This window comes from Heterocephalus glaber, unplaced genomic scaffold (assembly GCF_053883595.1).
Source record: "Heterocephalus glaber isolate CG9 unplaced genomic scaffold, H.glaber_assembly_v1.0 deba00001504, whole genome shotgun sequence".
NCBI lineage: Eukaryota > Metazoa > Chordata > Mammalia > Rodentia > Bathyergidae > Heterocephalus > Heterocephalus glaber.
This window is the reverse complement of record NW_028258324.1, coordinates 70909941-70923639: the sequence shown is the minus strand read 5'-3', so window position 1 is coordinate 70923639 and position 13699 is coordinate 70909941. Positions and strand designations below refer to the sequence as shown.

At 38.6% G+C, this 13699-nt stretch overlaps 1 protein-coding gene across 6 annotated transcripts in view; it reads left to right on the top strand.

The window, feature by feature from the left end:
• Nucleotides 1-13699, top strand: part of Yeats2 (YEATS domain containing 2) — an 88465-nt gene that overhangs the window by 20766 nt on the left and 54000 nt on the right. For all 6 annotated transcript variants that reach the window (XM_087186814.1, XM_087186815.1, XM_087186816.1 and 3 more), the window contains exons 5-7: nucleotides 302-547; nucleotides 2450-2565; nucleotides 9786-9947. In XM_087186814.1, coding sequence (XP_087042940.1) covers nucleotides 302-547; nucleotides 2450-2565; nucleotides 9786-9947 — 524 coding nt within the window. The remainder of the gene's footprint in view (nucleotides 1-301; nucleotides 548-2449; nucleotides 2566-9785; nucleotides 9948-13699) is intronic.

Below are 13699 nucleotides of genomic sequence, written 5' to 3'. Positions count from 1 at the left end.
GTTTTAAACTCAAATCTTACTTTCCATAAGTTATGTATATTTCTCATTTATCTTCAGAAGATCCTACACCTTCAGTTCTTAGTGTTAGAAATTTTGCCTAATCATCATTCTAGATTTTTTGCTATTGTTGTTGATGATGATGTTGCAGATTATAAGAAGTTTGGATTTTATTTTATGGGTGTGGGAAGATTTTGAAGGATTTTTAAATGATCCTGACAGAGCTAAGTGTTTTGGAAAGATCAAGTTTTTGCCTGCTTTTGGTGAATTGGATTAAAATTTGCTTGGTTTCATTTTTTTCTAGGGATCCAAGACATGTGATACAATGGTTTTTAATCATCCTGCTATCAAGAAATTTTTGGAATCACCGTCTAGGTCGTCATCTCCTACAAATCAGAGATCAGAAACGCCATCAGCTAATCATTCAGAAAGTGATTCTTTATCACAGCACAATGACTTCTTATCTGACAAAGATAATAGCAGCAATATGGATTTGGAGGAAAGACTTTCAAACAACAATGCAGAGCAGAAGCCACGGAGTACTGGAAGGGTAGAGTTGGTGGAGGGGGAGGGAGCCACAGGAGAAGGGAACTAACATTTGTTTCATTTAACTTCACAGGTAATCTAGGGAGGAGGCTGTTTTCGTTTTAGAGTGGGGAAACTCAGTCTTGATGAGTTGAGTTGTATGTGTCCAGAAGTATCAGAACTGTCTCTAATTTTATTGCTGAGGCTATAGTGTATATTTGTTGTTGTTGTTGTTGTTGTTGTTTTGGTACGGAGGATGAACTCAGGACCTTGTGCTTGTGAGGCAAGCAGTGGAACCAGTGAGCTAAAACCCGGCCCCTAGGCTGCAGTGTATGGGCAGCTCCCGCCATCATCCACGCCGACAGGAAAGAAGCTGTTAGCCGTTGGCAGTTCAGTGCCTTGTCAGAGGCCTTCCTACTCTTCGTGTTTATTCTTCCTAGAGGCTCTTCAGCAGTTTCATCTGTGAGACTTTATATTCTAAAATGCTGTAGGAGCTGGAGGAAATTTGACAAATAGTAAAAAGAATTAAAGACCATTTATTAGTGTTTGGTCCCGCCAGCTTGTTAACTTGAATTCCCTGCTCAGGCTACTCTCAACTTGGTATAACATTTGGCTATGGAGTCGTCATTGGGTTAGACCAATGGCTTTTTCAGCCTGGTATTCTGGGATGGAGCATATTTCCAGGTTGCTTTCTACATACTTAGACATCATATATTTGATTGTCTTCCTTAAAAAGTTTTTATTTTTCTGATTATAAATTTATATGTGTTCATTGTTAAACATTGTAAAGTACAGAAAGGCAAAAAAGAAAAAAGTAAGTTTTCTACAGTCATTCATAGTGCTGACAGTTAAAAGTCAGATCTGTTTTTTCTTGAGACAGGGTCTTGCTGTGTAGTTCAGGCTGGCCTCAAACTCCTGATCCTCCTGCCTCAGCCTCCTCAGTGCTGGGATTACAGATGTACACCACCATGCCCAGCTAAAAATCAGAATTCTTAATGTTTGAATTTACTTACATCTTTCTAGAATTATTTCTGAGCAACTATTGTAAATGTTCTCCTTTTGTAAGAAAAACAATTTAGGTCATGCATACTAGTTGTAGGACTTAGAAACTTATCTTTTAAATAATATGTGGTCATTTATGTAACAAACATTTAGTACTTAACTGTGTACCACACAGTTTCTAAAAACTATACAAAACAGTCATAAAGTAGCTATTATTAACATATCAACACCATTTAAGGAAATTGAGGCAGAGAGAATCATTATCCAGGATTACACATTAGTCATAGAAGGGCCAGGATTTGAGCCCTGACAGTCTGTCACTATAGTCTGACCTTTAATCATTTCATTTGTGCTTCTTCTCATTGAAATTTTGTGTTGTTTTTTGAAACAGGGTCTTGCTATGTAGTTCAGGCTGGCCTTGAACTTGGAGTGATCCCCTTGCCTCAGCTTCCTGAGTGCTGGGATCAAAATTTTTTGAATACTCCAGAAGATTAAAAAGAAAATTTTGCCAGGGATTTAGCTCAGTGGTTTCGCTGCCTGCTGCACAAGCGCAAGGACCCAAGTTCAATCCCTGGTACCAAAAAAAAGAAAGAAAATTTCACTGACTCCTTTTCTCATTTCCATTTTCCAGAGATAACCAGTGTACAAGTTTCTTGTGTATCTTTCCATGTTGTGTTTGCACATATACAGCAGATGTATATGAATATTAAAAACACATGGAATTTCAGTACACAAATGTTATAAATTAGTATAATACTTAGAGTAAATTAATTTTTCATGCTTTGAGAGGGATACTCAAAAGCCAGAGAATTTTGCAATTAAAAAATTCTGAATAATTCCATCCATAGCTTTCATGATTTTGTGGCTTCTATCCTGTTGAAAATTGTTCAGAATGAAAATTAACATCAATTATGATTTCTTTCAGGACACTTCTAGTGTTACTGGTTCCCATAAAACGGAACAGCGGAATGCTGATCTCACCGGAGACGAGACTTCACGACTTTTTGTGAAGAAAACAATAGTAGTAGGCAATGTGTCCAAGTGAGTATTGGGTGAATCGTATGATTTTCAGCAGTCCGTTCATATTAAGACTTTGGTATTAACACCTTCCCGCCTGCCTGTACCAGGGGGCAGCTGGGAGCTGCCCTGCAGTGAGACATACTAATCCCACCCCATCGTGAGCATGTTAGCACTCCTTTCTTCAGGAATGCTTTTTCCTAAGCTCTTAGCTGTTTCAAAAGTAACCCATGGTCCAGAGACTGACTTAGAGTAAGCAAAGTCAGTTTGAATCAAGCTCTGCCATTTTTCACTGGGATAGTTTCCTCCCAAGGTATATGCCCTGCACCTTATCCACGAGTACCAGAGGTGATGGGAAGATGTTGGCTGCAGAATGTCCAGAAGAAGAGAAGAGGCAGCACAGTCATTGCTTACATTTGCATGTGAAGTTTATAAAAGATGCTAATTATGAGGGATGTCTTTGACATAGATAGGAAAGAAGCCTCAGGAGTCCCAGATTATTCTTCCTGGGAATAATACTGTTTATTTTTAGCTTTTACTATTTTGGGTTTGGTTGGTAGATTGTTTTGTTTTGTTTTGAAATAGAAGGATTTAACTGTAGTAGGTTTCTTTGACCTTTTTCTCCCTTTGTCTTCAAAATCTAACCTAAAGTCCTTTTTAGAGACCCTGTCAGGAGGCCAGAGGTTTAACTCTTACAAGTCATTGTGACCTGAGAACAGAGTAGACAAGGTCTCATTTGCAGTCATCCATACATGTTGAACACTTTGGCATGAGTACTCTTTTTTTTACCCTAGTGTCACAGTAAGAAGAGGCCACAGGGAATTGTTTTCCTGAACTTGAAGTCATTTCAAAAGTAAACTAAGATCCAAAGACTTTTAGTGTGTCTGCCAGTCTTTGACTTAGAATAAAATTGTATGTGGTAAAGATGTCTGAGACACAAGCTCTTATACATGTATATTTCATCAGGGCTGTAAATTTGGAAGAACTTTCGACTTCTAACTTAGTTCTGTCCTCGGGGCCTTAGCTAATTCCTAAAAATGTTGATTTACCTGTCCAGACAGAAGTGTTGTAAAGGTGAAACAGAAGGCTGCAGAGCAGATCTTGAGGGCAGAGTTCTTCCAAGATGGAGAGCTGTCTCTGTAGCAGTGATCTCGTGCTGACTTGTGGGAGGGTCTTCCTTTTTTATCAGATGTCTAGGTTTGGGTATTTTTATTGGAATATTATGCTATTTAAATATTTTGAGCAGATACAAATATTTAGAAGGGATTAAGTTGTTGGAAAAAAGTTGGTTGTAGTGGCCAAGATTTTAAACAGTAGCAGTTTTAACTAATTTTCTTATGACGTTTCATTAGATATGTTTTTTCTTTATTCTTATTTATCATATCATTTTTATCATTTTTATTTATCATATTTTCTCATCATTTTTATCATATTATTTCCTATTTTCATATTTTTTTTCCCTAGAATCTCTTTAGGGTAGGAAGTAGGTCTTGTTTTTACCTTATAGTACTAGATGTTTAGTAAACATATGATTGATGAACAAATTGATAGTTATGAAAATTGTGTTTAAATTCAATTATTGAAAATAAAGGATTTGAGATTATAATAGTTAAGTGCAGGGAAATGAAAGAAAAATACAACATTTCTAAGCTCTACTTAATGGGCCAGTAATAAAACAGTAAGGAAGTATGTTAAAATCTCAGGACAGCCAAGTGTGTAGCTCAGTGGTAGTGTGCTTACTTAGCATGGGTAAGGACCTGGGTTCAATCCCCATCACCACCAACCCCAAAAGAAAAAGCACTCAGGACAGTAAGGCAACGATTTGTGATCTAATAGAAACTTAACTAGAAACACAAAATACGATTAAAGCATTTAGTCAGATATCTCCTTTATAGATTTTGTTTTTCTGGTACCAGGAACTGAACTTGGGACCTTGCACTTGCCACGTAGGTGAGGTGCCACTGAGCTACATCCCTGGTGCCTATAGATTGTTTTTGAGTTAGCACATGTTCTGCTCATAGTCCAGGTGACTTATGGTCTTAACTGTGGTACAAGGCAGGTCAACCCAGAAAGGCCAACCTGGAAATCCAGATAGAACCACCAGGCCACAAGAAGCTTGGGGATAAAGAGTCATTCATGTTTTTCAAATCATTATGTAGGTTTTCAAATCATAGTATGTAGGTTTTTAGTTTTGTGTTTAAATTTTAAAATGCTGCAACTAACTTACTCATTAACCGTGCATCTTAAGTAGCATGAATGGTTGGCATAAGAACACTCTAGTGTTTTTGGAAGAGATTAAAAATATTGATTGGTTTTAGATTTTGCTAAGAATATTATGATATCTAAGATACCTTAAAAGTATAAACATAAAAATTTAAACTTACTAAAAGATATAAAAACAAAAAAATGTAAACTTTCAAGCTAGTAAGAGAAACTAAAAGAAGGAAAAAACTAATTTCAGAAGGTAGTGGAGGGTTGAAGCAAGGGTATAGAGAGGAGAAAAAACAAGTGGTATTGAAGGATTTAATAACACCTGACTAGGTTAGCTGTCATAAAAAGGCATGTGGGGGCTGGGGATTTAGCTCAGTGGTTCCGGCACCTGCCTTGCAATGCAAGGTCTCGAGTTCGATCTTGGTACCAAAAAAAAAAAAAGTCAAAAAGGCATATGGGTTTGTCTAGTTGAAAGGTAGAAATTGTTAGATTGAGCTAAAATTCAGCTCTCTTTATCAGAGACACATCTACATCTAGAAGGATTAGCCAGGCACAGCCGCATGTGCCTATAGTCCCAGGTACTTGGAAGGCTGAGGCAGAGGATTGCTTGAAGCCAAGACTTCAGGACTAGCCTGGGGAACTTAGTAAGACCCTGTGTGAAAAAATAAAATAGTAAAGAGGAAAAGATATACCTGGCACATAACAAACCAGGAGAATATCAGTGTAGCATATAAATAACAGGCTAAATGGACTAAAACCATTGATGGAGCTAAAGATAGTTACTACATAGTGATAAAAGTTTCTATTCACTAAGAAAAAAAAACTAGTCTGGGCATGGTGGTGCACACCTGTAACCCAGCACTCTGAACCTGAGAGGAAGAATCACAGGTTTGATCCTAGCCTAGGCAGCTTAGTGACATAACAAGACCCTGTCTCAAAATAAAAAATTGCTGGGGATTTAGCTCAGTGCAGAGACCTTGAAGTTCAGAGACCTTGAAGTTCAGTTCCCAGTACACTCCCCCCTCCCCAAAAAAACATAAAAATTCTATTCTTTTTACCTGATAATGCAGTTTTTAAATGTCTAAACCAGAACCAGGCATGGTGGTGCAGGCCTATAATCCCAGCTCCCAGTACTTGAGAGGCTGAGGAAGGAAAGATCAAAACTTTAATGCCACCCTGGGCTACATAGTGAGACCCTGCTTCAAAAAAATAAAAATAAAAACAGAACCCCAGGAGAAATTGTTAAATGGATCCAATGTGCACGTATGAAGTATTACACATATGAATAAACTTTATACAGGTGACATTTATAGAAATGACTACACTGTAGACCATAAAGAAAGCTCAGCAATATCAGAGGACTTGTATCATACAAACTCTTTCTGATCACAGTGCAATAAAGTTAAAAATCAGTGCTAAGAGGATAATTAGAAACTTTTTATGTCTGGAAACTCAAAACACTTGCAAACAGGGCTGGGAATGTAGCTTAGCAGCACAGTGCCTGCCTGGCAGCCACAAGGTCCTGAGTTTGATCCCCAGTACCAAAAAAACCCACTTTCAAACAACTCACAAGTAAGTGAAAAAAATCACATTAAAATAAAACATACAGAATAAATAGAGGATACCTGGAGGGAAATTTATAGTCTTTTTTTAAACTTTTTTTTTGGTACTGGGGATCAAACTCAGGACCTTGTGCTTGCGAGGCAGGCGCCGGAACCACTTAAATCCCCGGCCCGAAATTTATAGTCTTAATGATTGCAGTAGAAGAAAATTTTAAATTTCTTTTTTTTTTTTGGAACCGGGATCAAACTCGGGTCCTTGGGCTTACGCAGCAGGCAGCGAAACCACTGAGCTAAATCCCCGGCCCCGAAAATTTTAAATTTCATTTAAGCATCTCACTTAACTAGACAAAATAATACATCAATAGAAGTAATAAGAAATTAGAAAAAATAAATGCACCATATATACATTGGTAAAATTAAAGAGAAAGCACAAATAAATGTTGGAAATGAAAAAGGAAGTTAAATCTGGAGATGCCTGCACTATTATTAGAGATAAGCACATGCTTAGCATATACAAGGTCCTTTTAGGAAAAAGGTTCAATCTGCAGCTTTTAAGAAAAAAAAATAGACAAGCTATTATGAAATGATAATTCCTACAAAAATTCACCTTAATCAAAATGACTCAATAAGGAAAAGACCTAGAATGCACTTAGAATCACTGAATATATTTAATCATTAATTTTTAGGTATTCTCACCTCACAAGCAAGCTACCAGGCCTAGATTGCTTTCCAGGCTGATTAAATAGATAATTCCAGTTGTATATAATTCCAGTTGTATATGAAATCTTCTGGAGAAAAGAGAAAACATTTCATAAGGGGAGTTTTACTTTGCTAGTAAAACCAGATCAAGGACTTGCTAAGAAAGAAAATTATAGGACATTCACATTTATAAATGTAAAAATACTAAACAAAGTAATTAGCAAACTGAATTCAATAACTTCATAGAAATAATAATACTTCATGACGAAAAAATGTAAATTTTTGTTGTTGTTGTTGTTGTTGTTACTGGGGATCGAACTTAGGACCTTGCCCTTTTGAGGCAGGTGGCGGCACCACTGAGCTAAATCCCCCAGCCCCCAAAAATGTAAATTTAAAGTAACAGAAAATTGGTAAATATAACTAACACATTAGTAGATGAAAGGAAGAGGAACACAATTACCACAGAAGATACAGAGACATTTGCTGAACTCAGCATCCATTTATTTATCATAAATTTATTTGTCATAAATTTCTCCTGGTAAATTCGGAATTTAGTTAACTCAGATTTTTTTTTTTAAACCTGTAGTAAACCCCCACAAAAACCTATAGTAATTATAGTTACTGGTAAATTACTAAAAGGCTTTTCTTTGGGATCAGGAATAAGACAAGAGATGCCTGTAATAATATTATTGTTCAACACTGCACTTGGATATACTAGTGTAGTCAGTGTTTTTTGTTTTGCAGTACAGGAAAGTGAACTCAGGACCTTGTGCTTGCGAGGCAGGCATGGTGGTGCTGAGCTAAATCCCTGGCCCTGTTCTGTTTTAAGTATTAATGATCAGAAAGGAGCCCAGCGGGTGGCCCATCTGGAATCCCAGCACTCTGGGAGGCTGAGGTAGGAGGATTCCAAGTTTGACCACTGCCTAGACAATTTAGTGAAAGCTCTTGCCTCAAAAACTGAAAAAAGGGGCCCAGGGATTTAGCTCAGTGGTTCAGCCACCTGCCTCGCAAGCCCAAGGTCCCGAGTTCGATCCCCGGTACCCCCAAAAAACAAAAACAAAAAAGGACGAAGGGATGTAACTCAGTGCAAAGGCTCTGGGTTCAATCCCCAGTAATGGAAAAAAATTGGAAAAGAATAAAACAAATGCCATTGATATTTGTTGGTGTGACTCATAGATGATATGATTGCATAGAAAAATCTAAAACAGCTATTGATGATTTTTAGGGTTAACCAGTGAACAAGACCACTGAATACTGAAGAATATCAATACATAGAAGTCTGTTGTTTCTGAATGACAGTCACACATTTAGAAAACATTTCAAAAGGTACATTTATTTTACCAGTAAAAATATAAATCAAAAGATGAGACCTTCATGAAGACTTAAAAATTTTATTGACAGCATCAAAGAACTAATTAGAACTACATTGTCAGTTGTTTCTGTGACACCCTACACATTTAGAAAAAATGCTATTTCAAAAGATATATTTAGCAGTAAAGATAAACATACTTATTAAATAATTAGGAAAGTATGTCAGGTTCAAAAAAATTATTTTTAAAGAAAAGTATGTCAGGTTCATGGATAGGAAGGCAAAGTATTGTAAAGTTACTTCTCCTCAAATTGCTCTGTTAGATATTCCAGTTAAAGGCCCAACAAGCTTATGAAATTCACAGGCTAGTTCTTTTTGTTTTTCTTTTTTGAGACATTCTCATTGTATGGTCCAGATTGGCATTAAACTCACTGTGTAGCCTAGGCTGGCCGCACACTCCCAATCCCTCTGCCTCCCAGGTGCTGGGATTACAGGGATACTCCACCTCTCCCAGCTTGCTAGATCTCATACATGGAAGAGCAAAGTGCTAGGCCTGAACAAGACCACTCCTGAAGGACTAGATTAGGCACCATGGCCTCTTGCATTACTAAGAGGAACCATAGTGATAGGTGAGCATATAGAGGACCATGACCATATTTCCCCCCAAAATCTAAGAAGGAACCCTCATAAACTGAAATGAACACAGGGTCCCTAAAGGTCAGGGCCTCACATGCTAGTTTTATCATGCTCAGAACATGGAATGGCTTATTTGGACTTTCAGAGGGCAAGAAACGAGGTACAGCTGTCTCGGTAGCACTGCTCGGCACCAGAAGGACCCGATATTTTACCCTCCTGAGGCTCCATAACCCAGGAATAAAAATATGCTTATTTATTTCCACCCCACATACCCACTTGACAGGAAAAACAAGTTTGATATATTTTTTTTTAAATCTCAGACTGATGATCAGAAAACAAACTTGAGTAATACCACTTAAACCGAAAAAAAAGAAAAGTTTTAAAAAGAAAACATGAGGGCCGGGAATTTAGCTCAGTGGTTCCTCTGCCTGCTTGCAAGTGCAAGGACCCGAGTTCGATCCCTGATACCAAAAAAAAAAAAAAAGACAACATGAAATGATTAACTACAAAGATTCTTTGTTTTATTTGTTTGGGGTTTTCTGTTTGTTTTTTGAGACAGGGTCTTACTATGTAGTTCAGGCTGGCCTTGAACTCACTTGGTAACCTAGGCTGGCCTCGAACTCACAGCGATCCTCCTGCCTTGGCCTCCTGAGTGCTAGGACTACGGGCATGCACCACTGTGCCTGGCTTCTTTGTTTGGTTAGGTGATAATAGCTGTTAAATATTGCTGGAATTTTAATCTTGTTTTAAGTAGGAATTTATTATTATTGTTAGATTTTGAAGGAAAAAAGAATTCAGCTTCCTTTCTTGTTTTTTTTCTCCTCCAGGTACATACCGCCAGATAAGAGAGAAGAAAATGACCAGTCAACCCACAAGTGGATGGTGTATGTTCGAGGGTCTCGTAGAGAACCCAGCATTAATCATTTTGTCAAAAAAGTGTGGTTCTTCCTTCATCCCAGCTATAAACCAAATGACCTTGTGGAAGTTAGGTGAGCACGCTTGAGCTATGCAGCTAAGAAGTAGAGTTATTGAAGTGTGAGAAAGCAATTTAACTTCAGAACATTCCATGGAAATTTTGTATTATTAATAATTTACTTAGTGTTGGCTCTTAGTTGCAATATAGTTGTAGCTCTGCTTTCCTCTTGCACATTACGATCTCCCTGAGCAGACACTGTCACCTTCTGTCAGATTTGCCACCATGCTGATGATTTTAGCTGATTGTTCCCCACTGTAAATACCTAAATTTGTTTATATAGAGATGCATATAAAATTCTACCATTTTTTACGTGTAACAATTAATACAGGATTTTGACATTCCAGAAATATTTAATGTTGAGTTTCCCATAATCTCTTGTCAGAAGTACCCCCAGTGATGCTTTTCCAATACATATACTGATCTTCCATAGTTGTCATTTCACAAAGGGCTGATCATAGGCGTGTGACTGTGGCGTCGGTGTGTACCGTGTAACTGTACCCTTCACATCTGTGTGGCGTCACCTACCATGTACCCTTTGTTGAGTGTGCTGTGGAGCTGGTTGCAGTGAATCCTCTGAAGTCTCCTGTGCCTTCTGCTCTGCAGACATCCCTTCACTCCTGACTCTTGGACCAAGCATAGCTGTCTCCTGAGAATGCTTTTCAGTAGGGACTGTTCTGTCTCCTCACACCTGTACTACTGGGTCTAGGAAAGGGGTAGGGGTCTTGTCATATTTGTGGTTTCCAGGCCACCTTGCCCCTTTCTCCCTAATAAAGCCTCAGTCCTGGGAAAGCCCTGCTGTCCCTTTGTTGCAGTTGTCCACTAATCCCCTCTTTCAGAATCGGCCTTAGCGCCTGGTTTTTGTGTCTCTATCAGTAGTACTCTAGTCCTCAGTCTTACGGACTCTGACATCCTTACAGGCTATTCACTCAAAACCGTGGTCTGTTGTTTCGCTGACTTTCTCACATTAATAAGTAGGTCATTTTTGTGGTAGACTTTAAGCTGAGGAAAAAAGAGCAGAGATGGATAGTGAAAATTTATGTGGCAAGCATTGCAAGTCCCAGGAGCACTCAAGGAATGGAGCTGGGAAAGTTGGTGGTTATAAAGTGGAACACTTGAAGATGAAATTGCTTCATTTCGTTTGGTTTTGTTTGGCTTGGTTTTTTGAGACAGGGTCTTGCTGCTATGTAGTTCGGGCTGGCCTTGAACTCATGGCAGTCTTCTTGCTTTAGCCTCCCAAGTGCTGGGATTACAGGCGTGCACTACCACACTCAGCTTGGAAATGAGGTTTTTATAGGTGGATACATCCCAGTATGTTTATCATTTTCATATAGATACTAGTTACTTCAACTAGCAACTTATCTGTTCTTTCTCTGATACACACTAAATTCTCACATAGATACACCTTTGATTCTAGCCTCGGTTAGTAATACTTATTTCCTAAAACAGCATTGCACTACTTTACTTGTTTTGCCTTATAGCACATTCTGTATTTCATAGTGTATGGTCTTATTATTATTCTTTAAAATTTTTTTCTTGGCCATTCCTGAGTATACATGTTTGCTCCAATTACTTTGGAATCATACTGTCTATTTACAGATTAGAATTGCACTGAATTAATAATTACAACCCCCACATACACACACCAGTCCTGGGAATTGAACCCTTCACACTGAGCTGTATGTAGTCCTAGCCCTTTTTTAAAAATAGTTTATTTTGAGACATGGACTCACTCAGTTCTCAGACTGTTTGAATTTGTAATTCTCCTGCCTCAGCCTTCTAGAATGCTGGGATTACAGGTGTGTGCCACCATGTCTGGCTTATCACTCACTCACTCATTGATTGATTGATTGATTGATTGAAGTTTTTTGAGACAGGGTCTCACTGTTAGTTCAGGCTGGCCTTGAAACTCACTATGTAGCCCAGGCTGGCCTCAAACTTGTGGTGATCCTCCTGCCTGAGCACCCCCAGTGCTGGGACTACAGGCATGTGCCACCATGCCCGGCTATAATCACTTTTTTTTTTTGGTACTGGGGATCGAACTCAGGACCTTGCGTGATGCGGTACCACTGAGCTAAATCCCCGGCCCCGTATAAAACTCTTTTAACACTTGCTAATACAAACCAATGCCTGTTTTATTTTTCCATACTCAAAACAAAGAATTACAGTTTGTAAAACATTCTGATTTCCTTAACATTGCAATAAAAAGCCATACAGTATTGTATCAGATTGTATTTACTGAGAAATCTTACTGAACTACAGGAAAAGAGTTGGCAAATCTCTTTACAGAGCCAAGCTTAGTAGTGCACACCTGTAATCCCAGTACTCGAGAGGCTGAGGCAGGAGGATCGCCACAAGTTTGAGGCCAGCCTGGGCTACACAGTGAGCAGGGCCAGCCAGCACTACAAACCAAGACACTGTCTCAAAAAAAGAAAACAAGGGCCAGGGATTTAGCTCAGTGGTTCTGCCACCTGCCTCGCAAGCACAAGGACCTGAGTTCGATCCCTGGTACCAAAAAAAAAGAAAAGAAAACAAAAAACAGACAAAAGAAAAACCCCAAATCTTTGTGGGATATAGCAGTCTGAGGAGGCACAAAGAAAAGGTCACCCCAAACGCAAACTTTTCCCATTTCTTGTTGCTTTTGTACCTCCTCAGTGTCCTCTGCTAATAGCATATGAACTTTGTTTCATGAAATTTAGGGGCTTTTACATCACTGAAATAACACTAGTAGTTATTTTCAGTCCAACCCTTGCCACTCCGACAGTACTGTGTAGATTGGCCACTGTGACATAACTAACCAGTTAGTTTCTCACAGCCTACCAAGGTGACCCAAAGTGAGTCATACTGTATTAACACCAAAGTTAGGACTTTCAAATATTGTTTTAAAAGACACCCTTGCTTGTATGCATCTTATTTTAAAACTGGAGAAATCATTTGCTGTGTTATTGAAAGTGGTGTATACCGTATAATGCAGTTTATTAGTTAGTCTTTCTTGTGGTACTCAGAAACTTGTGCAAGCACTTTATGACCAAGGTACATTCCTAGCTTTTATTTTATTTTGTTTTGTGACAAGGTCTTGGCAAGTTGACAGGCTGGCCTTGAACTTGGAATCCTACTGCCTCAGCCTCCTGAGTAGCTGAGACTGAAGGCGTGTGCAGCCACACTGAGCTATTATACTTAATGGTTTACATATATGTCTCTCTTAATAGACCTTGAGCTGCTTTTTTTTTTTTTTTTGGTACCCAGGGATCGAACTTGGGACCTTGCACTTTGGAGGCAGGCGGTGGCACCACTGAGCTAAATCCCGGGCCCAAGACCTTGAGTTTCTTGATGCTTAGGACCTTGTTTTATTTGTCTCACTGTCCCCAGGGTCTAGCATAGTTTCTGGCATCAAGTAAATGTTTATTTCGTGGTCTTGATGCTGAATAAATCATTTAATTTCATGAAATGGGCCATTCCGTTATAGGCAATCCTTCCCATGTTTGTCTGGAAGTTTTTAATTAAATTGAGCAGAGTTCAAACTTCCTCTTACTCCTAAGCAGTAAGCTCTCCTATGCGTGTGACACAACTGAGAATTATTGAAATACCTTTTCCATATAATGGCTGTTAAGATATTCGAAAGCATTTGTTGGGTCTTCTTGTCTCCAAAATGAATACCTATAGATGTTTCAGTCATTGCTCGTATGACTTCGGCTCCTTTGCCATTTGGAATATATAGTCTTCCAGTTACTGTATTCCTCTTAAAATATTCTTCTTAGAGTTGAACTT